This window comes from Hydra vulgaris, chromosome 11 (assembly GCF_038396675.1).
Source record: "Hydra vulgaris chromosome 11, alternate assembly HydraT2T_AEP".
In the NCBI taxonomy this organism is placed as follows: domain Eukaryota; kingdom Metazoa; phylum Cnidaria; class Hydrozoa; order Anthoathecata; family Hydridae; genus Hydra; species Hydra vulgaris.
The window spans coordinates 38,296,677-38,324,245 of record NC_088930.1 but is presented as its reverse complement, the minus strand read 5'-3'; the positions used below and the strand labels follow the sequence as shown (position 1 = coordinate 38,324,245).

Genomic DNA, 27,569 nt, shown 5'->3' with positions numbered 1-27,569 from the left:
ATCTTTGAAATTAAAGTTCCGTATGTTTTAGTTGTTTTTCCAGTTAGATTTTTTGTGCCTAGTAAGATTATAAACAGCTGAAAATATTAACAGCAAAAAAAAAAAATTTTTGATGGGGGTGTTTTGAGATATTGGGCCTTAAAGTTGGTTTATAGAAACTAGTTGTTTTATTAATTTTTATGCATGTTCTTTTTATATTTGAGCATTTTAAGTACATTTATTGAATTCAGCATCAAAAAAACATTATATATGTTCATTTTCATGTTTTTGCCATTTTTATTACTTATTATTTTAAGGAAAATATTTTTTCAGAGTGTTATGAAAACCGGGTCATTTTGGGAAACCAGGTAAGTAAAAAAATTGCAATATCTTGTCAACCGCTAAACTTTTTTAGCTGAAATTTTGCATGCAATATTTTTGTATAATTAGGAATAATGTGTCAAAATACAACACAAAAGGAAGACACATGGTTCAATGGACTGGGTGATTTGATGTGGAATTGCCCATTAGTATTGCTTATATCGTAATCAGAAATATTCTCATCAACAACATTTGCCTCATTATTTTTGGCTGTTGATCAATCTTCGACGTTGTCGCTTCGTATGTGTCGCTCTATCTGTCGTTCTTTTTCTCAAGAAATAAATGCAGTAAAAAAGTTTAACTTTAAAAGATAAGCATTCAAAATAAAAAAAGCTGAAAATCAGTTTTTAAAAGAGAAAAATGAATTGATTTAAAAGACTTTTACATAAGTTTGGAAAAACAAATGAATTTGAAAAAAACAACAAAAGAGTTATTTACATATTTCAATATATTACATATTTAGTTAATAAAAATTTTATGCAAAAATGCAGTTATATACATAGGGTCCTGAAAATTACCCGAAATACATGATTAGTTGTCTGTAAATATAGATCTTAATATTAACCAGTATATATTATTGATGTAAGATTATATGTTTAATCTATTTACTGGAAGTTAAGTGTTATTAAACGAATAGCAAAGTACAGGTGTAAAGTAGTTAAACAAAGCTTTTATGATACTGTTATCTTATGGTCCGTATAATTGTTTTTTTTCAGTTTCAAATTTTAAAAGTTTTAATATTGAATTCACATCTTCTCTCATTTTATCAAAATTTTCCACGGATTTTCTAATGTGATCTATTTCTGTCTTTATTTCGCATATAGATTGATTTAAGTCTTCCTGTAGGCAGTCATTTTGTTTATTTTGATTGTTTGAATAATCCGTTACATAAATAGAATGACCAGGAAAAAGATTCAAAGCAGACGCCAGATTCGAAGCAATAAATTTACGGTTATGAACGGAATCATCATTGTGGATGTTTTCCTCTTTTTTATCGAGTAAACAATTTTTTTTTTTTAATTTTTCTAGAACATTTTTACGCTGTTGATTAAGATTGCACAACGAGCTACTGAGATCTTTCTCTTCAAGCTGATTGAAAAAACAGAAATAAAACATTTATGTTAACATTAACAAAAAATTGCAAACTTTTTCTAGTGAACTAAAAATTTATAAATCCATCTTTTTTTAAAAAATAAAACTTATTATGAATATATGTACCATATTATGAATGTAAAGTGCCGTAGATAATCTTAGAAAATCTAAAGAGATGGGAGTGAGACATTGGGTTTGTTGGATTTTATTTTATCACCTAATTTGTTTAAAATTAAACCAAATTAAACACAGCCTTGTAAAATAAACCTTGTGCAAACTAAAATTTTCTAGTTAATTATAACTTGCACAAGGTTGATTGCGCAAGGTTGATTGCACAAGGTTGGATTTTCAAAAATAAAATGGTACAAATATTTTGTGCACAATAAAAAGTATTAATTCAACTGTGCATCAAATGAGCATAAAAAATAGTTCTAACTAAATTTGTTGAGTTTAAGGTTTAATTTAAAGAAAGTTCCACAATAGGGGTGAGGTAGAGCAATTTTTTTTCAAGTAAATTAACCAATTTATTAACTAAATTTTTAAATCATTTCTTATCATTACATATTGTTTTAGTACAAAATTATTCAGCTTTTTTAATTATTAAAAACCTAGTCTTTTTATTAAGCAAAAATTTTTTTTGAGGCATTATTTTAACTAATTTTCTTCTAGCAGAAGAAAAAGAGTTGGAAAAGCATATCGATGAAACACCAAGAACAAAAGTGTAAATAATAATAAAAATTAATTATGTCTTTTAAGCTTCCCCAATTTAAAAACACTTAATTACTTCAAAAACACCCTAAAAATAACTTCACTGTGATATTAACACTTGATATCTCAATAGGAGGGGTTGTCATCTATTTAAAATAAGTTTTGCATAACTCTTGCACAATACTGAAATGTTCATAAAAAATGCATCTTAAGCACAAAGTTTTTTAACCAAATCTTGAGATATATTGAGTTTCGTGAAATAGAAATATAAGACTGTTTATTTACTCATGTATAAAATGAATAAATAAACAGTGCTGTAAATAACTTTAGTCGTTCAATTAAAAATAATTTTTAAGATAGATATCTTAGTTGTTTAAGTTCTTATAAATAAGGTAATGTTTCTGAGCCGTGCAGCTTTTACCGTATAATACTGGAAGTGTTTGAATTCATTGGTCTAGAAGTGTTTGAATTCGAAATTGAAACACTAAAAGTGTTTGAACTTGTTGGTTTGAATTCGTTGGCAGAAGCAAATGGGAACAAGATTGCACGTATTTTACAATTATTTAAAAGCACAAAGAAATCTATTCATATTAAAAAAATTTTATGTAAAAATAACTATTCATAAAAAAAATGTATAAAAAACAGACGTCTCAACATCTATCAGATGTCTAAAAAAATACATCTAATATCTGATTGTCTTTAAAGTTACTTTACCTGATTTTTATCTCATTTGCCTCAAGAATTTTCATACAAATCAGACTTCTCATCTGCGACTAACAGATGTCTGAAAAAAGATATCTTATATGTGATCGTCTTTTGGATGTCTCAATTTTATCTTAGATATTTCAAGACGCCTGAGACACTAAAAAGACTTCAAATAGACTTCTTTGTGCTCGCTGGAAATCAGTGTTTACTTGAATTAATGGTTTTCTTTCAGAATATAATTGATTGAATAAAAGCCAAGGTATTGCACAAGATTATTCCAAAAAATGTCATTGCTGTTTAAAAAAAAATTACTTGTACCAAATTTAGCTGCCCATTGTTTAGCCATCTAATTGAGTTATCTGTTAACAAAATTCTAACTTATGAAAAAAAAAAATTATTATTTATAAAAGTTAAAAATTAGCCTTGAAATAAAACAAAAAGCCATTTTGCTAAAGCTTTAGTACTTGCAATAGCGCTTCACAAAGTTGTCCAGGTAATAAATTAATACCAGGAAAGTTATCGTAATATTAATGAATCTTCGAGCGTGGTAAAAACAATGGAAAGTTTCAAAAGAGAGTTAAAAATTAAGAAAAAAATATTCTCCATTGAACTGAATTTTTTACTACAAAAGAATGTACGGTGTTGTAAATTTTGAAGTGTTCGATCCTATAACAAAGCCTCAATGGTAATTGCGCTTTACAATAAAACTACTGCAAAGACCTGTGGTCGCTAATAACAACCATTGTCACAAGTGTGTCAATTGTGTTTCAAGATTGAGCTACTGTGATTAGCTATGATTACATTCTTGTTGTGGATAAAAAAAAAGTTAAAAGAGCAAAAATGAATGATTGTTTAGAGCAAATGCAAAGCAAGGATAAGTATATCCTGCTTCATACTAAAAAAAAAATTAAAAATTTCTACCTTAGGGTAGGATATGTGATATAACCCTAGTAAGTTAAAATATTTTACCTTTAGGTAGAAAATTATAATAAAAACAATGATTTGTCATACAGTTTTCTAACTTAAATGTATAATTTTCCATATTAAAAGGTAGAAAATAATACCTTACTAAGGCTATATCACATATCTTACACTAAGGTAAAAATTTCTACCTTTTTTTTTTAAGTGTGTTCAAGGAATGCTTTTGATTGGAGAAAGAACAAAACTCAAATGGTTAAAAACATAACTCAAAACAATTTCAATAAATCATACAAAAGTGTGGTTGATCATGTTTCACCCTCTTTTAGGTCTGTTGAAAAAATTGGAAGTAGCATTATTTCATAATTGAATGAAACTGGGATTTCGTTTCATAAACTTGGCGTCGTTTGGTGTGGTGGCGCTGTTAGTAACATAGATTGGAACACTGTCATTATAAACACAGTTAAAAAATATATTAAAAAGTCTACGGCAGTGGGAAGTTTGTCTCCCTAGCGTATTACCTTTCGAGCATCTTTTTTTTTCTCCAAATGTTAGACGGAAAAACAACTGGATCAAAATCATTTAGTGATCCAATTGGCACAGAGCCTAATAAATGTCAGGAATCAATAGTGGAAATATTTATCATTTTTGATTGTGAAATTCAAGAGATTGACTGCAAAATTTTTATAAGGTGATTCTTGAACAAGATTCTTTTGCCATGGTATTGAAGTTAATAGCTCTAATAATTGAGAGAAACGCATTTACCGCCCAAACGAACTATTTTATTATACGATTTTATAGCGTAAATAAAAAACATTATTGAAAATTCAAAAGTGGTAATAATAATACTTTCTTACAGGACCAATGACACGAGCTGCAAAGTGGATGGGCACAATTGTCTATTTCTAAAAAAAGTCCTCTATATCTAGTAATTTAAAAAAAAAGGTCCTTTAGAAAAAAAGTGAAAAAAAAACCCTCCGGTGTCGTCGGCCTTGTCCTAACAATTTAATCACATTAAATTGCGCAGGTAATAAAAACTTCATATTTGCGCAGATAATAAAAACTTACTTCTAGATCTCTTAAATTAAACGTCACTTGAAAGTTCATGTTAAACTTTTTATGAAATTCAGGATAAGCACGCATAATTGATAACAAATCATCACGTGGCATGTATTGGATGTCACAGTATGATAGTGCACGCACACTAGCACACGATTTACCAACAAGACGATTATGGACTTTACCGAAATTTTCTCCAAATGAATCACATTTTCCTAAGATATTTAAAAAAATATGAAATTCAATTTTACTTTGATGAAATTGCAATGTAGTTGCATTATTACGCAATAGTATCTTATTACACTGCAATGCTATTGCATTGCAGTGTAATGTTGTTGTATTGCAACCCGTTTTTTTTTTTAATTATTATTTTTCTTTTCTCTATTCTAAAATAAAATTTTTACAACTTCATAATATAAAATATCGAAATAATTAACAGACAGGGGCTCAAAAAATATGAGTATGGAGGAGTAAGATACGTCTTTATTAGAGTATACGTCTTTATATTATTTGTAGTAACGTTAAGTAATAAGACAACATTTTTATACTTGTCTTATTATTATTAATATTCTAAGAATGTAAAAAGCTTTAAGAATTTATTTTTTTTATTATTTATTCAATATTTTTTGTTATCGTTTTTCATTAACAAATAATTTAATCCATGGGGTATTTTGATGCCTCGTTTTAATAAGAATATATGATAACGATCCCTCTTTAGTCGAAAATGTAGTTACAATAATCATACTAAATTTCAACAAATTAATTTTTCAGATGAAAAACGATTAAAGAGACTTTTTATTTAGAAAGATGATTTTTGGAAGAAAAAAAATTGCTGCAACTAATTCAAAAACAAAATGATGCTTCGATTAAACATTTATTTTCTTCTTGATTTACTTAAATACTAACGTACTAGACTTACTTATTTGCTTCTCGAAGTATTACTTTTGCAACTTCTATATAAGCTTCTACTGAATATGGTTTGCATTAAATGGTTTTGTATGCATAGAGGATGATCTTTACTTCAAAAAATGTTTTATATAAAAAAAGGCTGAAAAGATTTGAACTAAAAAAAATAATAAAAAAGAATTGAAAAGTTAAAAATTTGAAACTACCAACTCTATGAAATTTTATAATTGTCTGATTGTTAATTGTAGAGTTTTTGAATTTTACTCGATAACTAAAGATGATAGTGTGAAGTATTATCCAAAAGAAATTTGTAAGTAAGAAAATTAGAAACAATTTTATTACAAGTAGTGCAGCAAAAAATTAGAATAATCAACCAATTAAATTTGTAAAAAAAAAACGAGTAAGCAATGTTACAGGTAGGTTATTGCTGGCGTAGTGTTATTAGTGGCCGTTGTCTTGTTTATTTTTTTTTTTTAATTTTAGGTGCCCCAAGAAGTCCTAACGGTCTTGTCACAGAGCACCGCGGAAGTGCATTTAACCAGGAAGTTCACGCCTCCTTCCTTACCGTGACGCGAAAATATGTCCAGAGCTCGTTTCGAACCTGGATCTCCTGCTTATAAAGCAAGCGTTCTAACCACTGCGACACGGCCGCACGCATCATCAGAAAACTTACCGGGTTTTAATTAATGATATTTCTTAATTCTTTAAAATCAGTGAGGAAATATGATTGTAATTAATTTAATAAATAGAAATATTTACCTAAAACAGATAAAACTTTATCTCCTTTGATAACTTCCAAAGTACCTCGTTCAACCCACATTAAGTTTACTATTTCATCTCCGTAATGGATTATATAGTTACCCGGCGTGTATCTGGTCGTTTTTAATTTAAGAGATAATGACCGCAAACAACCAGGTGATAAATCGCGAAAACCTGAACTTCGCGAAAATAAGTTTCTGTTTAAGTGTAGACATATATCTGCTTGGAGACCTTCTGGAAAATGCCCTAATACCTATTAAACGACAATGGTTAAAGAGAAACAAAAAAAAAACGTTTACACGTTTTATAAGCAATGCTGGTCACAAACCTCGTTCATATCAATGCCGTTAGTGTATGAATAATTGTATTGGGAATAATCTTCTAATCGTTGACGTAAAGGGGAGGGAATTTGATAAAATCGAATGAACTGTCGAACCTTACGCATAGTTGATTGATAATGAGCAATACCTGAATACAGTCTCTGAATAACTGCGGTGACATTGCCAAATATGACAGCGTACATTAAAGCTAAATAAATTAAAAAAAAAATTGTTTATTAAACATAACTCATACAATATATAATTTGTATAACAATATACTTTACCTCCAACAAGCATTATAAGTATGGCAAATATTTTTTCCCCATTCGTATTTGCAGAGACGTTTCCGAATCCAACACTTGTCATACTGCTTAGTGTAAAGTATAGCGCTGTTAAATATTTAGTTTTCAAATCCGGATTTATTTCTGTTTCATTAATTGATTTCAAGTCATTACTGAGCTTCGTTAACCAGCTAAGACTATTTTTGGCACGATATTCATGAACTCCTATAGCGTACCATATACATGCTAACCAGTGAGCTACTAAAGCAAAGCCAAATACAAGAAGTAATAGCAGTGCTATATTATATTCAGAATACATGTCAATCTTGCGTGCCACTTTAGCCAAGCGGAGTAAACGTGCCGATTTAACCAAATTTATCAGAGTAATCTAAATAAAGATGTTAAAAATTTTTTATGTAAACTATTTAAATTTTTCGGATTCACGGATAATAATACTGAATTATACGTTAATTAAAACAAAAATATATCGGATAAAATGGATAGCATAAAAAACAGTAGTTTAAGGTGTGGCGTGTAAAGTGTAAAAATACTGCAAATCAAGAGGTACAACGAATCAGATAAACTTAATAAAAATCCCAATTATACAAATTTGTGTTTATGCCGCTTTTTATTTTTTGCAAACATCGTATTTTTTTGAAGTTTTCAAAAAAATAATCGATACCTGTATTCTTTGAGAATTTCGAATAACCAAAACCGATATATACAAATATCGATACTTATTGATAAAATTCGATACAAGTAATCTACTTTTTTAACTAAAATATTTGCTACAATAGTTGTTATGGATATCATCGCAAGTATAATATTTACAGTCTCCAACTTTTTTTTTTTAAACATTTTTTTTTTAACATTCAACTATGGTTAAGTTAAGTTCTCTATGTATTAAAAACATGAATAAAGTTTCCAAATATTCGTCGTCTTCAAACTAAATTTTCATCCGTTGAATCTTACCTTTTTCAAAGTTCTCCAAACTTACTTTCTCTTTCTGATACTAACTTAAATTTGATTGTTTCAGAACCACTTCATTCAATCGCCTTTCTTTTTATTCTTTATTGTTTTCCTTCTTTTCAAGAATGTATTCATTTTGATGTTGCTTTTGATCAAATTTATATTGGACATTTTATTTATCCCTCAATCAAAATTGGCTTGAATGTTCATAACACTGAAAGGCTTGACTAAAGTACGACCTATCATATTGCTTGTCCCAATTCATTATTTCATCAACGTTGGAAACATTAAATGAGTTAGTAAAAATACAAAAATGATGGAGATATTTATAATAAATATCTATTAGCATTTAATTTCATGATCATGATGTCAAGAGGGGCGATTCTTGAATAGAACGACAAATTCCTACTGGTTAGACTTTTTAACACAAAATCACAATGTCAAAAGTTAATTCTTTCGGGCGAGATCACAATGGAATAACTATAAAGAAAACGTCAAATTCCAATTGGTTAGATTTCTTAACAAAAATCATGGTGTTAAAAATAAAAACGATAATTTTTAGGCAAGGTTACCAACGAGAAGTCTTAAATAAAACGACAAATTCCATTGGGCTAGATTCCTCAACCCAAGATTAGACTTTTTAACGCAAAATCACAATGTCAGAAATTAAATCTCTCAGGCAAGATCACAATAGAATAATTGTGAACAAAACGACAAATTCCAATAGGCTAGATTTCTAAACCCAAGATCATGATGTCAAGAGGGGCGACCTTGAATAAAACGACAAATTTCTACTGATTAGACTTTTTAACACAAAATTTATTTTTTTTGGGCTAGATCACAATGGAATAACTATAAAGAAAACGACAAATTCCAATTGGCTGGATTTCTCAACCCAAGATCATGGTGTTAAAAATAAAAACGATAATTTTCAGGCGAGGGTACCAAGAAGAAGTCTTAGATAAAAACGACAAATTCCAGTGGACTAGATTCCTCAACCCAACATTAGACTTTTTAACGCAAAATCACAATGTCAACAGTTAAATTTCTCAGGCCAGATTGCTATAGAATAATGATGAACAAAACGAGAAATTCAAGTTGGCTAGATTCCTTAGCCCAAGATCATGATGTCAAGAGGGGCGACTCTTGAATAAAACAACAAATTTCTACTGGTTAGATTTTTTAACACAAAATCACATTGTCAAAAGTTAATTCTTTCGGACAAGATCGCAACGGAATAACTATTAACAAAACGACAAACTTCAATTAGGTAGATTTCTTAACCCAGAATCATGATACTAAAATTAAAAAGGATAATTTTTAGGCAAGGTTACCAGGGATAAATCTTAAATAAAACGACAAATTCAAGTTGGCTAGATTCTCTAACCCAAGATCATGATGTCAAGAAGAGCTATTCTTAAATAAAACGACAAACTTCAACTAGTTAGACTTTTTTAACGCAATATATTCAATTATACACGAACCTATATAATACAAAAGACTATACTTAGACAGTTGTAAAATAGAAAGGAATATGTGTACCTACTTCTTCTACATAAGCTTTAGTCTTTTACTGGACATCTGTCCAAATTTTAGTAATCTGATACTAACACTTAATCTTACTAGTTAATTCTTCCTTACTTCTCTCAGGCTATTACGGCTCAAAGTGTTCCAACCAGTACACGAACCCTGTTCGTGTACAAAATTATACAAAAATATTAAAAGAATGTCTTTTATTAAGTTATGTCTTTTTTTATAAGTTATGTCTTTTTGTAAAAACATAGTAAATTTCATGTACGAAGGAATAAAAACTTATAGTGGTTATTAAAATTTTTTTAAATGTATGGTAAAGTGTTGTTAAGTTCATCTAAGCTCCTAACAAAAATTTAAAAAAATTTTTAAACTTTAGAAACGTTTTTGGTTAAATTTACTCCGAAATTATTTTTTTAAACATCTTTTTAGTTCATTTTTTTTATTTTTTATTTTTTTAGCGCCTCAAACTTTCTTATTATTTTATTAGGGTTTTTTATATAATATATTTATGGATATGCTTTATTGAAACTTTATAAACTTTTCTACAAAAAAATTCTGATTAAAAAATAATAATTTCAATAAAATCTTTTGTAAAACTCGTAAAACTTTATTTAAAGTCATCATCAAATTTTGTAAAATTATTCAAGGACTGTTGCGCCGGTTTTTATCTGGGCAGTTAAGGAGGCGGGACCGGAATAAGGAAAATAAATTGGTAAACATGTTTTTTGATTTTATATCAAACTTTATACTTTATTTAAGTATGCGGGGGAGGGGGTTGTATCTAACGGTTCTCCGGTATCATCTTCCCCGTCACCGCAATCTCTCTAATAGTTTAAAGTATCAATAAAAATATAATTTAACTTATCTATTAAAAATTCATCTATAAAAGACAAGTACAGCAAAGAAGTGAAGCGTAACAATTTGATTGATTTGCTTTTATGTATAGCGACAAATGGTAAATTTTTATAAAAGAAAACAGTATATAAAACATATCTATATAGTAAAAATTTATATTCCTACAATTTATTTTAATACCTGATTGATTTTTGAAAGTATGCATAGGTATTGAAATGGAAATGCTGCCAAAAAGTCCAAAATAAACCAGCCTTTTAAATAATAGACTGCTATTCGACATGAATTGGTGACAACCTAAAATAGTCTAATAACTTATAACTCAATTTTTAAAATACGCAAAAAAAAATCTTTTTTTCCCAATCTACCTCGTCATTTGAATCCACAAAAGTAGTTCGAAAATTTATAGCAATATCAGCAATAAACATGACGTCAACTACTACATCGATAATTTTTAACGATTTATTGGGAGGGATACAAGATTCGGAGGTTGATAGAAACGTCACCACATAAGGAGTCACTATTGCAGTGTACATAACCAATAGTAAAATAAACCAATCCCAGATTGCTTTGCATCCAGAGTAATGAAGAATTATAAAAGAATGATTGCACTCTTCGTTGCACCTGATTTGTGGCAATGTATCTGAACCCAAAGACATTACCTAAATTAAAAAACTATTACTGTAATTTTATTATCAACAATGTTTTTATGAAATATATTGCTATGTTAACCTTAAGTGCAGACAGTGTTGAACGTAATAATGTTTGGGAATTAACGGTGGATTTACGGTAGCTTCCCTTCCATCGTTTTACTGATCTTCGTACAGACATTAATAACTAAGTTTGAAGCTATTATAATTTTTTTCTTTTTCAAAGATATTCTAAGTATTCAAACATGAATTGATAACTTTTTTTTTACATGATTCTTTTTTCAATAATCGTATATTTCAAAGCTGCGCAATAGACACAAAATCTACACAAATATAATTTTACATAACAAAATAATGAAAATAAATATTGTATTTGTATTTTGCTTTGGTTTTTTTGTTTTTTTTATTATTGATTTTTATTTTGCACTTGTTCTTGATGGTGTTGATAAAATATTATTCATTTATCATAACGCCGCCATATTTACGCGGATTTTGAAGGATTTACTTAAATTTCAAAACCACATTATGCATTTAAAAAAAGCAGGTGGGTTGTTCTAAAAGACAAAAACATAATTTATTGAAAGATTGATAAAAACTCTTTATTGAATTTCGTTTTTGATAAACATTCATGTGTTTTGATCGCTTTATCATTTGCTATTAAATGAAGTTTCTGTTTAAAATATATACTCATAACTATTCTTTTGAAGCGATCAAATTAAATAACATTTGAAACTCTTAGTTAAAACATTTTTTTTTTAATATAAAAATATTTTACGTCAAGGGTGAAGGGGCGTAGCTTAAAAAAAGTACCATATAAGTTGTGTTAAATAACAAAAAAATAATTAAGGAATGTATGAAGTAAATATATTTATAAACCAGTCCTGATCTAAATGCAAATACACATACACACAATACTTTTTAAAACAAAGATATTTTTTCAATTCCATTTAGAACCATATTTTTATTCACAAAAGATGTTTTGACTACTAGCCAGTTAAAATGTAACAAAAAATATAATCATATATGAACCTACTGAGATGGGGTGGGGGGCGTGGAACACACCCTTGTAAAATCGCCTCTGGCTGCAAGTAACCCGAAGGCAGATCCATAGTGAGGGGAAGGGGGGAAGAGGAAAGGGCGCCCGCCTCCTTATGGATATTTGGAAAAGAAGTATTACTTGTATATTTATATATTTAACAAAGCATATTGTTTGAAAACGGAGGTAAAGTAGAAAGGCTGTTTAAAAGTGATAAAAAAATCGGAGTAAAAGACTTTTATTTTAAAAAAATTAACTATAACTAGTAGATTTGCCTTCAAATCATTTTACCTAAAAATTGCTCCCTTAGTCTATACCCAACAAATCAAAAAATTGCCCCCTCCTTCTTTCCTAGATAATCTGGGTCTGGATCCGCCCCTGAAGCGACACTAATAAGTTGAGTGTAACTAGAAAACAAAGAAAAGAGTTCGAGAGCAAGGAAACGGTTGACAGAAGACTTGAAAAGTTGAAGGTTGTATGAGTCAAGAAAACATGAAGATAGTAAAGAGTTCCAAAAAGATTAAGTGTGGGAATAAAAAACTAGAAGAATCGTAGTTTTTAGAGCATGCAGTGACAGATACATTAAAAGGATGATATTTTGCTTAATGATGAGTCAAACAATAATGAGTTTCAGGAGCGGATGCAGAATTTTTTATGAGCGACGCCTATTTTTTAATGTAGCCCTATCCAACATATGTAAACGGATAACCGTAATTATGCTCAACCAGAGGGTCAAAAAGTCTTTCAATTTTTTACTCTTGGGAGCTTAATACAAAGAAGGTGGGGGGAGGGGGAGGGGAAGGGAATTAAAAACATGGGTGGAAATTTTAGTCAAGATCTAATAAATAGAGAAGGGGGTGGTCTTATTAAAAGGGTGGGTGGGAATTTTTTACAGAACACGCATAAAACAATTTGATTTTGTGCGACTTTTGGTCAAATGTTCATTATTTAACAACTTGTCAGCCGAGAACCAAGAGGCTGTATGTCCACATTTTGTGCTTTATTTTTTCTGTTTTTTTATCAATAGTTTCAATTATTAAATAAAATCAATCATTTTTTTCTATTTATTATGAATAAATATTCAACAATCAATGAACTATGTGTCCAATAAGTGTAGTCTCAAGAATGATACAACTTTTTAAAATATTTGAAAAATTAGTCTGAAATCTAGCAGAAAATCTTTACAAATTTAATTTTAAAATTTGATTTTCTCGGAAACATAAAAAATGGATAGACGGCCTTTAACTATTTTAAACTGAGTAAAACAAAAAAAAAATGTTTTTTGTTTTACTCAGTTTATATATATATATATATATATATATATATATATGTATATATATATATATATATATATATATATATATATATATATATATATATATATATATATATATATATATATATATATATATATATATATATATATATCAGTAGATTCATCAGGAAGAAGCTTCTTCCTGATGAACCTACTGATGGAGAAACAAGTTGTTGAAGAAAAAAAGTTAAATAAGTGTTTTTACTAATTCGTTATTGCTCTGTTCTTTAAGAACATTGAGCACTGTATTTGTAGAACACACTAACATAATTTTTATATACATATATATATATATATATATATATATATATATATATATATATATATATATATATATATATATATATATATATATATATCAGTAGGTTCATCAGGAAGAAGCTTCTTCCTGATGAACCTACTGATGGAGAAACAAGTTGTTGAAGAAAAAAAGTTAAATAAGTGTTTTTACTAATTCGTTATTGCTCTGTTCTTTAAGAACATTGAGCACTGTATTTGTAGAACACACTAACATAATTTTTATATACATATATATATATATATATATATATATATATATATATATATATATATATATATATATATATATATATATATATATATATATATATATATATATATATATATATATGTATATGTATATGTTTGTAGTGATGCTATTTTTAAGTGCATATACTATCAAGAATGCACTCGATGAACTGAGTCAGAGCTTTAATATAGTTAAAATATAAAAATAAAAATTATATATAAATAAAAGGCTTCAAGTTTAACGTTCCATTAAAACCTCATCTAAGCAGTGTATTTGAAATAAGGTTGCAAAACGTGGAATAAAGGTTGCAAAACTTGGAATAAAGGTTGCAAAACATGGAGTAACTGCATGCTTTTAAAAGTTGATATTTTTGATGAAGAACTCAATATTCAATATAATTGTGATGGTATTATATAAAAGCATGTTTTTCAGCCTTGACTATTATTTCAAATACTCTGCTTAGATGAGGCCCTAGTAAGGCATTAAAGTGTCTCGGGGACGTCCGTCGGACGTCTGGATGTCCAGGAGACCTCTTACGGACGACCTCCGGACAACACGTGCCCAGTGGGATCTCTTGGTTCCCTTTTTTAGCTGCAGATTTGGTAACTTTATTCTAATCAAAGTTATTAATAACTTTTTTTTAATAAAATTTCCGCCAACAAAGTTTGTTCCATTGTTCGTTAAAATTTTATTAATTCTCTTCGGTTTATCATTTGATAAAAAGAGGAGTGAGCCTGTATTTAAATTATATGCATTCACGAGATGTACTGCTTGCGATCATCTTTGAAGAATTTCTCCTAAGCCTTAAAAAGGGTAATGTAGGAGAAATTCTTTGAAGAATTTCTCCTACATTACCCTTTTTACGCAAAATATTTGCACGTTAACAGCTACTTATAAAATAATATATTCATCTTTATCATAGTAATTGATTTGTTAATTTAGTGAATGAGACAAAGTTCATTAACACGGCATTATTTTTTGCATCAACTGATACTTTTGGTGTGGCTTCAACTCAATTTAGTTATTTTTTTAATTAAAGTACTCAAAAAACCTAGTCATTATACATTATTATTTTGAATAAACCTCTATTATTATGTCATCATACACTATTATTTTTAACAAACCACTATTACCTTATTGGTTTAAATTTTGATTGAGTTCTTGTCTTTTGATGAAGTACAAAAAATGTTGTATCTTCTGTGTAAAATGTTTAAGCAACTTCAACAAGCTTCAGATGTCAAAAGTAGCTTGTATGCGTACTTTCTTGCGTGTCCTTGTGTTTCAAAATAAGGATGAACGGGGATAAGTTGATCCAAATACCAGTCAATTTATTGTGTACATATCAGGCTCTGTAGTTGGATTCATTTTTGCATAAAATTTCTAAGTACCTTTGATTATCTTTAAGTAATCTGATTCTTAAATAGATTTTTGATATATCACATGTGATTTTTGATATATCACATTGGAAACTTTCGAAATTGTGACAGAGTAATATTAAAATCTTTTTAATGTTTTTGGTTAATTATAAATAACATTTTAATTTGATTTATCATTTTGTTTTGCAGATTTTGACTTTCGTTTTTGATTTGTAGGAACGGAGTTTTTAAAACGTTGTAAGTACTAACTACCACGAATCTTTGATATATATATATATATATATATATATATATATATATATATATATATATATATATATATATATATATATATATATATATATATATTTATATATATATATATATATATAATCGAACACGATTTTGACTTTCGTTTTTGCTTTGTAGGAACGGAGTTTTTAAAACGTTGTGATACTAACTACCACATCGAATCTTTTATATATATATATATATACAGTGGTGGCCAAAAGTATGGAAACTTTTTTAAATTATATTTTTTTTTATTTGTATTAAATAAAACCAAAATTATTTAACCCGAGTGTACTTGCAATAGTCTACTTTATATATACTACAAGTTTGAACTTGTCTTTTTTAAGACATTTTATTACATACTAATATTTCTTAATTTCGATTGGACAAAAGTATGGAAACTTGTTCAAACTTGTCACTAAACATAAACAAATCTTATCATTTAGAATTAAAACGTGGTAGAATTGACATCTTTGTTAGTTCATCATAGTTTACTTTTATATTAATCAGTATGACACCGCGAAAATATTATTCTAGTGATATTAAAAATAAAATAGTTGAGTGTTTTAAAAACGGTAATAAACCAATTGATATTTCTCGAAATTTTTAAGTTCCAAAAGGTACAGTTTCAAAAATTATTAAAAAATTCAAAGAAAGGGAAACTGTGGAAGTGAAAATGAAACCTGGAAGACCAAGAAAAACAACAAAAAGATTGGATAAAGTTATAAAAAATACTTCTACAAAAGATCCTAGAAAGTCATCAAAGGATATAAAAGACGAAATCTTGGAACAGCATGGAAATTTATTATCTGACAGGACAGTTCGTAGAAGGTTAAATGATGTGGGCTTATTTGGAAGAGTGGCTGTCAAAAAACCGTTAATTTCTAAGAAAAATAAGATGGGTAGATTATTGTTTGCAAGGGAACATTTAAAATGGTCAGAAGAAAAATGGGCAAATGTGTTGTGGAGTGATGAAAGTAAATTTCAGTTGTTTGTAAGTGATGGAAGAAAATATGTGAGGCGCCCCAAAGGTAAAAGATTTGATCCCAAATACCAAATGCCTACAGTCAAGCATGGAGGTGGCAGTGTTATGGTGTGGGGATGTTTTTCTTCATCTGGCACTAGTCCATTAGTGAAAATTGATGGTATTATGGACCGATTTAAGTATAAAGACATATTAAATAATATAATGTTACCATATGCTTCAGAAAAAATGGCTCCGGGGTCGTTATTCCAACAAGATAACGACCCGAAGCACTCGTCAAAATTAATTAAAGAGTGGAATTAAATACTCACAGGGTACCTTGTATGGAATGGCCATCTCAAAGTCCCGACTTAAACCCTATAGAACATCTTTGGGATGTGTTAGACCGCCGAATTCGGAAGCATATTATTTCAAATCACGATAAACTTTTTGAAATTTTACAAGCAGAATGGGAAAAAATACCTACTGACACTTGTGCCAACCTGGTCAAACCTATGCCACAAAGATGTTCCATGGTAATAGACTCAAAAGGATATGCAACTAGATATTAAAATTTTCTGTGTTTTTTTATGTTATTTTTAACATTTTTTGGTCCTGGTCATAAGTTTCCATACTTATGACCAGGCCTAATTTAAAAACTTAGTTTTTTTTTGTATATGTTAATAAAAAAAAAAATGTTTTATTTTATTAAAAAGTTGTATTACGACTTCAATAAACATATGCATAATATGTAGTAAGTGTTGCATTTTTTATAAATAAATAAAAAGCATTTTTGAAAAGTTTCCATACTTTAGGCCACCACTGTATATATATATATATATATATATATATATATATATATATATATATATATATATATATATATATATATATATATATATATATATATATATATATATATATAAATAAATTGATATTTAAGATTATAATAATAAAACAAAACTCATAGTTGTAAAAGAGTGCTCAATATTAAAAAGATACTTCAAATAGAGCGATATACATATATATTAACGAAGAAAAAACAACTTTTTCTATGGTACTTTAAGTTTCATGCCTATAGGCATGAAACTTAAAGTACCATAGAAATTGCCGTTGATGATTGCCGTATATATACGGCAATCATCAACGGCAATAATCAGGTTTTTGAATTTGTATTCAATGGCTGATGATTGCCGTATATATATGTATATAAATATATATATATATATATATATATATATATATATATATATATATATATATATATATATATATATATATATATATATATATATATATATATATATATATATATATATATATATATGATAAACTGACATATATATATGTATATATATATATATATATATATATATATATATATATATATATATATATATATATATATATATATATATATATATATGTCAGTTTATCGCGATTGTATAATTAGCACCTGTCTATTTTCTTAATTTAACTCATATCTTCCGTTTTCATTGATATTGGCTTCAGTGTTGTCTTCTGAACTTGTGAATACTATTTTTAATTGCATATCTTTTTTTAGTATTAATTTTAATTGCATATTTTTTTTAATTTCCCATAAATTGTGTTTGGATTTTATTTTGGTTTTTAAGGATACTCTCAAGACGTATTCTAATGAGACTCTCAAAAGAAAAAGTTCTCAAAAAGATCTCTCAAAAGAAGAGATTCTCAAAAACCGCATACGTATATGCAAAGAATGTGAATCGAGAAACTGACTTATTTAAATAAATTTTTTCTTCTTTAGCTGTGCAGCGCATCTAAGCATACTTCACACTAATTAGAATGTGAATTTTTAATCAAGTAATGTGTGTAAGTAACTGTCAAGTAGCGTTTTTTAATAATCCTTTAAATTGTGTAATTGATTGCTTCATTGTATAAAAGGTTTGTTTAACTAAATTAATATGTATTAGCATTTAATTTTTAATTTAATATATATTCTTTGTAAACGGCCAATTCCTCAGAATTAAACAAGTACTCCCATAATTTACAAAATAAACTGACTCTTGATGAAATATTAGGACGTTGTTGAAATTTTAACAATACTTTTAAACAAATTTCGACTATAGCTGAACTTTTTATATAGTTGTAAGTATACCACTTAAAACTATATATAAAAAATGAGTAAAATAATATAAAAAAATGTGTAACTATGTAAAAAAGTATATGTATAAATGTGTTAAAAATGTGTAAAATAATATTAAAATATTAAATTAAAAAAGTGTAAAAAAATATAGTTAAAATTTTTTTAGAATTTGAAGCATATATGCTTTAGTGCACCCTAAAAAGAGATATAGAGTATACGATGAAGGATTTTAATAACTAGGTCTTTTTTTATAAATTCTTTTGTTTCCACATTTAAAATTGTGTTTTTTAAGAAGCATAATGGTCATTTTTATATTTAAGAAAAAAATTTTAAATTTTAAGCCGCTTATTTTTTTTTTTTTTGATCATTTTCATCAAAGAAAAAGTTTCTTTGATGGTTTATTAATAGTGTCTTGTTTTAACCCATTTTTGAGCTTTTGTAGCTGCTATTTCAAACCTTTATATCTTATTGACATAATTTCCACAATCTTTTTAAATTTTATTGATATAATCTCCACAACCTTTATATTTTATTGGTATAATCTCCACAACTTTTTATATTTTATTGATATAATCTCCATAACCTTTTTATTTATTGACACAATCTCAAGAACCGTTTTTTGCAGTTGATGGTAAAAAAAAAATCCACGACAAATATTTTCAGTTCTGTTTGCTTCATTTAAGTTTAATAATGTCGCATCCAAAAAGTCAGTGAATTTTTCGACGTCTCTTAGTTGTTTTTTTCTAAAAGATTTGAAACTATTTAATTTATCTAAGTAAATACGAACCGTTAAATGTGTCGCCTTATAAATATTTGCGACACTAAAGTAATGTTAAATTCAGTTGTAGCTTCATCAATACGTTTGCTTGAAAAAGGATTTTCATTTTTATTAATTTACCTCCAAGTAAAACTGTTGCTAAATATCTTCATTACGCTTGTTTTCAAATCCTGTTGTAAAATCTTTTGTTTTATTTATCAAATCCTATCAAAAGCCTTAAAGTTAGTTGTTGGTAAGCCTTATCGGTAAATACCTTTAAGTTACTATGTTGTTAGATAGCTGCAAGCAAGTCGTAGTTAAACCCTGTTGGTAAATACCTTCATGTTAGTTGTTGTTAAACCCATTCAAAATTTCATTGAAAAATTTAAATAATTGTTCTGTTGAACAACTTCTTGTAAAGTCTATTAAGTATTTCGAATTTTTCAAAACCACGCAAAGTTAGTCTGTAGGTCATTAATGGAGATTTATCTGCTCACGGTCATATTTTTGTCATGTGTGCACAATTGTTTTAGCAGAACATTAATAAAATCTTTTTATTACTTTTTTCTTCTTTATTATACCTGGTTAAACATGTTGTATTTTTTTTAGTACTTTCTATGTTATTTTTAATACCTTTTGGTAATAGAACTGAATGAAAATACGCTGTAGGGGAGAGTGGTACTGAATTAACCTTTTAGTGAATGGACCAATAGAAAAAAAAGAAGCTAAAAAGCGGTTAATATGGTCATTTTTTTCATTGGATATAATACTTATAAATTCAAAGTTTCTTTAGTATTTTTAAGTTATTTTTATTTGTTAGAATGCATTAATATTTGAATTTTTTGTTTTTTTAAGACAAAAGTAATTTTTATCTTTTAATATATTTAGTTTGGTGCGGGTCACATTTATCGCTAATTTTAACTATGTTGTGTTTGTGCAATAGTTTACAGCTTTCAAGAATAGTTAAGATATCAATCTTACGATCTAACTTAATATATCTGCTATAGTTATTGGCAATATAAATATTGATCATATTTATAAAAAAGGCTAAATGTGTGGTCTATTCAGTACAATTAATAGTACTGAATGGACCACTAAACAATTTGGTACGGGTCACATTTATCGCGCATTTTAACTTTTAATTTTCGCAGTGTATAACAAAAACAAATTTACTCATGCTCAATTCTTCCTGGAACAAATGAACCCACTAAATATATTTCAAATAAATATTTATCAAAATATACTTTTCATGTTTAAATAAGTCTCGTTTCAGAACATTTTACAGCACACTTTTTTAAAAACAATATAGATAAATACAAAACAAGAGCAACAGGCAACTTTAAGATACCTTTTGAAACAACAAGACTCTCAAAATTCTCAATTACATATTGTGATCCCTATTTATTTAACAAAATAATTTCCAGAAACGAATCACTAATAAATTAAAATAACACTCTCTGAAAATAAAGTTTAAATCTACAATAATCAAATTAATCAACTATGAGGAATTTTTTTAAATTCTAATTTAAAATTTAAATATAAAAATAACAAAAAAACACCCCTAGTAATAATAATAAAAAAACGTAACTTAATTTTAAGCAAAAATCGATAATATATAGATAAATAAATATATATATATATATATATATATATATATATATATATATATATATATATATATATATATATATATATATATATATATATATATATATATATATATTAATAATAAGGTATATATGTAACACATATATATATACCACCTATGCAACTGACTATTTATGTGTATTACACGTCTAGAATAATGTTACTCGATGACATGACTGACTTCAGTCTTATGCAAGCTTCCTGTAACTACAAACAATCAATTTTATACAAATTTCGTTTTTATAATATTTATAAACAAACATTTTTTTGAAATGTGGTAAACAAACATATAGTGAAACATCTTATAACACCTCCAAAAAATTAGCAGATTCATTTTTATTTATTATTTTTCTATTTTAATTGCAAGAATATAGAGATATATTTCTCAGATTATTTTTCACGTTCACATTATTATATTGTTGTATTTGATATTTATTTTAATCATGTCTCGAAGTTGCTATGCAACTATATTTTTATTTACTTGGTATATTTTTGACTTTATGTTTATGACTTATATTTGTATATCTTTACCGCCAATCTGTGATTGGTTACTTGTAAATACTTTGCAGTGTAAAATTGTAAAATATGTATATTTTAAAAAAAATAATAAAAAAATAAGGTTTACAACTTTTAAGGATAGTTAGGTAAGATATCAATCTTGTATTCTGAAATAGTATAACAGTTATAGTTATTGACAATATAGGTAAATATTGTATTTATCAGAAAGTCAAATTTTGTGGTCCATTTAGTACCACTCTCCCATACGCTTGATGAATGAAAATACGCAGTACCAAGCTAAAACGACTTTTTAAAAATTTCCGAATTAGCCCTAAAAATTATGACAATAAAAAGAAGCTGTAAAGTTTATAATAATAAAACATTAGTAAAGTTCTTAACTTGAGAATTAAAAATTAAAGTTTATTATGTCAACTTATTATTTTTTTTTAATTTTTTGTTGAACTATCAAACGCATCTTTTAAAGCGCAATGACAATATCTCGGAAAAGCAGCTTTACTTTTTTTTTCACCCTTTTGAGTTATTTTATTTCAATTCCTTATTTGTTTCTAATTTGATCACAAAAGCTTTAATTTCTAGTGCATAAAAGTAAAATAAAATCTTAAAAAATTGTTTTCATTAATCTTTTGTATCAAAATTTGTTCACAGAAATCTCGAAATAAAAACAACTATGAAAAACCTTTATTTGGTATATGATTTTTGCTATTTATTTAAGAAGTATCATATGTAAAACTTATAAAATTAAAAATTTCCACAGTCATAATAAAATAATAAAATCCATCTAATAAAATCCAAGGTCAAAATTAAAAAAGGAAAAAAATATCATCGATTTAAATTACCCATACCTCTGCATAGTTAAGGGCTTTGGACAATAACAATTTTCCAAAATGCAATTAATATTTAAAGAAAATATATAGCATTATCACCATTTTTTAACTCCTGATAACGTTTTAAGGCTGACACTGACACTTTACAAAATATATTAGGACAAGCTGAAACTTTTTGTCTTAAAATAGGTTTGGGATTCTCCACAACATGTTATGAAATGATTCAGAGACTTCAACTCCTTGTTAAAGACAAAGTTCACGTGTCTTAACAGTGATCCAACCATTGCAAACATCTTTAAAGATGTACAAAATGATATAAAAATTTATATTATCTTTTATTTGCCATGATGCGCCAACTATCGATTAACTATCTGGCTAAATAACTATGCTTCCTGTGTTATGTAAACTAAGCAGTTTACATAACACAGGAAGCAGTTTACATAACACAGGAAGCAGTTTACATAACACAGGAAGCAGTTTACATAACACAGAAAGCAGTTTACATAACACAGGAAGCAGTTTATATAATATAGGAAGTAGTTTACATAAAAATTTGTGTTCTACCTACAAAGTTACCACCACAAAATTTTAAACTGTATTTACAAGAAAATTTGGATTGTTAACTACTTTTCAAAAAACTGTTCCTTCTATGGTATTGCAACGTGGCATGAAAGCAAATTTCTAATAAACTCAAATATCAAATAGAAGAGTTTTCATGCTTACTGTCAGTTAAGTTTAAAATTTTATTTGTAGATTTATGTTTTTTGAGTAGGTTTCACTTTATGCATCTTGTAATTTTTGTAATTAAATTTGTTTAACTATTATCTACTAATTACTAATTGTAATTACATTTTCAAGATAGATAATAAAACTCATCATAAACTGAAACTAACAAGTTAAAAAGCTAAGAAATTTATTTATAGTGATTTTCACCATAAAATTTTTTTTTCAAGAACTTGCTTTAGCATTTTTTTGCACAATTCAAATTTTGTTTAATTTCTTTGAGAATTCAAAAGTCGAATCTTCTAATTTTGCATCAAGTTTTTAAAAAATTTTTTTATAGCGAATCTATATAGCTCTTGCTGTATTTTAAAATATTAAAAAAAATTTAAGCGCAATCTTATATCAGTTAAACTTATATCTTTGTGGGCAAATCGGATTCTAGATTGAACAAGATTCTGCAGCTTTAAAATTTGATATTCTTTCATCTAAATTAGAACAACTGAGTGATGCAAAAAACGATTTTAATTCTGGGTGCTTGACATGTATCTTAAAAAAAATTTTAAAATTCGAAAGAGCGTATTATTTGTATCTTAACTGAAAGCAAGAAAACGATTTTGTCAATATTTAGTTGAAAGTATATAATCTTTTTGAGACCGGAGAGGCCTAATATAATACTATATAAATATCTTATAATGAAAACAAAAATTAACATATATAAATGAACCAACAATACTTCTATTTTTAATGGTTAATACTGATGTGCGACCCTATGATTAAGGTTTTGTTATGTAGATGGTAAAAGTTGTTTAAAAGTACTATATAAGTACTTTTACAGTTGAATAGAATATTATTTTTGTTTGCAAGTTAGTCACCCATTAACAAGAGCTGTTTTTGAGTAACAATATATATATTTAGTATTTATTTCAGATATATTTAATTATTCTTCGACAATATTCATCCAGTGATTGGTCTATCTATTGATTTGCCTATCCATTGGTTGGCTCATCTATTGATTAATCTATACACTGATTGATCCATTCATTAATTGGTACATCTATTGATTGGCCCATTCGTTGATTAGTCCATTTATTGATTGGTCTATTTGTTGATTACTTTTGTTTTATAATCTAATATTTATTTTGCTTTTGATTCCACAATGAAATGATTCATACCAGAAATTGTTATTTGTTTTAAGAACAAACAGACGAACTTTTGTTATGCAGAGGTGTGGAACCAAATCCATACATATATGTATGTATGTATATATATATATATATATATATATATATATATATATATATATATATATATATATATATATATATATATATATATATATATATACATATATATATATATATATATATATATATATATATATATATATACATCATATGTATATATATATATATATATATATATATATATATATATATATATATTTATATATATATATATATATATATATATATATATATATATATATATATATATATATATATATATATAATATAGAAAAAATTAATTCTCATGCTGCTGAATTCTTTTTTAGATATGTTTTTGTCAACATTTTCCCAAAGTTAAAACTCCAAACTTTCCAAAATTATTATGTTGATAAAACTCTCAGTATTAAGAGTTTTCAACTATGTCACATGGCTTCAAGTTGTGGAAAACATAAAAATAAAATTTTAAAAGACTTAAATATTTTGTATTTCCATATTTTATTTTTGTTGAGACTTCAAGTTTTTTTATCAGATTATATGGTTTTTTTACTACGAGCAATATTAGTGCATTTTTAAAAATATTTTCAACAACTATTACTGTAAATAAATATATAAAATTACACAAATAAAAAAAAAAGTGCCATAAATAAATAAAAGTACACAACTTAATTTTTAGATTTAAGTTAAAAATACGCAATGGAAAATTGCGCAACAAACAATGCTTTTGTTTTACTACAATTTTTTTTCCCCCAGTGTTGTAACTAAGATAAAAAACAACTCCTAAAGTGGCTAGGAACTGTACAAAGCTTAAACGGGGCCCACGGTGAACAAAAAATTTTACTCCTATTTTATTTATAAATAATATTATTAACATATAGTATATGTTACTTTGAAGCTGGTCCTAGTATTGCGCAACAAACAAAAAATAATTTTATTTAGATTTTAGTCTTATTTTACTTATTTTTCTTATATTACTTTTTTTTTTACTTTATTTTTATTATTTTTCACAAATTAGATGCTTTTTGATTGAACGTGTTGCATTGTGGTTATTACAGTTTATGCTTTAACTACAGACGTTTTTAAATTAATGTGCTACAAAAAAATGCATTTAATTAAATTGAGTGGTGAACCTAAGTTGATATCTGCAACTCTTGAGGGATAGCCAGCACCAGAGTGTAATTACGCCAAAAAAGAGGGTTTTGACATTCAGCCATAAAGTTTGATTTCAAAACTACGTGATATTTATACATACTACATATATATTAACATACTACGAGCACATAGTAGGTATTATACATACTATATTTTACATACTACATATATATTAACATATTATGTGTACATAGTAGGTATATACTAACATACTACGTGCTGTATTTACATGTTGTGCTAACATACTACGTGCTGTTCACAGAACATACAATTTAGTTGTATTTTTGCGTATGCACTGAAAAGATGCTGCATTAACTCCAAAAAGTTAATAATTGCTACAGTATATCTTTGAGTGATGCCACTCAAAAATGTTTTAGTTATTGATTTCAACAAATCTAATATATTGTTTACAATATATCAGATTTGTTAAAACCAATAAAGCTATAACTTGATATTCTAAATAGTGCTTTAGTTATGACGTTGTGAACTATAGTTGAAGCATTGTTAACATTGTTAACATAACAATTCCTTGTTTATAAAGTTATTTAAATAGAAATCAATAAAAAAAAGTCTATTTGTCAAACAAAGTATTGCGAAATAACTAATTAAATTAGATGAAAATTATCTGTTTATCTCCACCGTAATTTAAATATATATATATATATATATATATATTATATATATATATATATATATATATATATATATATATATATATACACATAAACAAACATATATACATATATATATATATATATATATAATTATAATGTTACTATATGTAATATAATAAATATAGTAAGTGATCTAATCTTAACTAACAAGTGATATAGATCAAGGATTCTTAAGTCAAGTAGGAAAATAGGACATTTAGTAAAGTATAATTTACTTTAGAGTACACAAAAGTGTAAACAAAATAAAAATTACATATATGAAAATAATTATAATACTGTAACCTACACGTGTCATTTCAACAGAAATTTTTCTTTCAATTGTTACATGTTTTCGTGGTTTTAAATTTTGATTTCCAATCATTAAAGGTTTTAAATCCATGTCGACTCTTGTAAGCATAAATCATATGCAAATAGCTATAAGGTTTATCCCATTAAAAAAATTAAACGACTTGATTATGTTTTTAAACAACATTTAAATAGTTAATACGCTTTTCTATTTTAAGGAAATCACTTCTATTTTACCATATGGCTTTTTTTTAAAGGCTAATTGAAAATTATTCAAACCAATGAATGGTTTTGTAACAAATTTTATAAAATGTCTGGTCTTTTTTATTGTTGTTTTATAAAAAAAGTACACTATGAGGGAAAATGCAATAACTCTATGTACTCTTATCTTTTGCTAAAAAAAAATCATATCTATTTTAATCATATCCATTGTTAACAACTTTGTCTCTCACGTCACAAGAAACTTTTATTTAGTGCATGAAGATCGTGTTAGTAAGTACACGTGCATATATGTATGTATGTATATATGTATATATGTATGTATGTATGTATGTATGTATGTATGTATGTATGTATGTATGTATGTATGTATGTATGTATGTATGTATGTATGTATGTATGTATGTATGTATGTATGTATGTATGTATGTATGTATGTATGTATGTATGTATGTATGTATGTATGTATGTATGTATGTATGTATGTATGTATGTATGTATGTATGTATGTATGTATGTATGTCTGTATGTATGTATGTATGTATGTATGTATATATGTATGTATGTATGTATTTATGTATTTACAAATAATGTTAAATACAACTGAATATACAACAAATACGTTAAATATACAAATATTTATAATTATTCTAGAATTATATTAAAATAGTTATAAAATCTATTTAAAAATTTAGTTAAAATTGTATCATCATTTATCATCACTACTTTTAAAATGCAAAAATTTCATAATTTCTAAAATTATTTATATATAATATAATATATATATATATATATATATATATATATATATATATATAT

The 27,569-nt window shown here is 26.6% G+C and overlaps 1 protein-coding gene across 2 annotated transcripts; it reads right to left on the bottom strand.

The window, feature by feature from the left end:
- Positions 1 to 704: 704 nt before the first annotated feature.
- LOC100204899 (potassium voltage-gated channel subfamily H member 6) lies at positions 705 to 26,686 on the bottom strand. 2 transcript variants are annotated; one of them, XM_065811002.1, is made up of 8 exons: positions 26,533 to 26,686; positions 10,831 to 11,124; positions 10,646 to 10,759; positions 7,112 to 7,496; positions 6,836 to 7,035; positions 6,508 to 6,760; positions 4,852 to 5,057; positions 705 to 1,449 (listed from the first exon to the last, which is right to left on the bottom strand). In XM_065811002.1, the coding sequence occupies exons 1-8, from the start codon at positions 26,641 to 26,643 to the stop codon at positions 1,048 to 1,050; spliced, it is 1,965 nt and encodes a 654-aa protein (XP_065667074.1). In that variant the 5' UTR covers positions 26,644 to 26,686; the 3' UTR covers positions 705 to 1,047. The 2 variants fall into 2 exon arrangements, with proteins under 2 accessions (XP_065667074.1, XP_065667075.1); XM_065811003.1 differs by lacking the exon at positions 26,533 to 26,686 and adding an exon at positions 11,195 to 11,619.
- Positions 26,687 to 27,569: the final 883 nt, after the last annotated feature.

Coding starts and splice junctions, on each gene's coding strand:
- LOC100204899 (XM_065811002.1), bottom strand. CDS start 26,643: ATGCTTACAAGAGTCGACATGGATTTAAAACCTTTAATGATTGGAAAT. Junction 7,497..10,645: donor TACTTTCAAAAATCAATCAG/GTATTAAAATAA, acceptor ATCTTTATTTAG/ATTACTCTGATAAATTTGGT. Junction 6,761..6,835: donor ACGGCATTGATATGAACGAG/GTTTGTGACCAG, acceptor GTCGTTTAATAG/GTATTAGGGCATTTTCCAGA.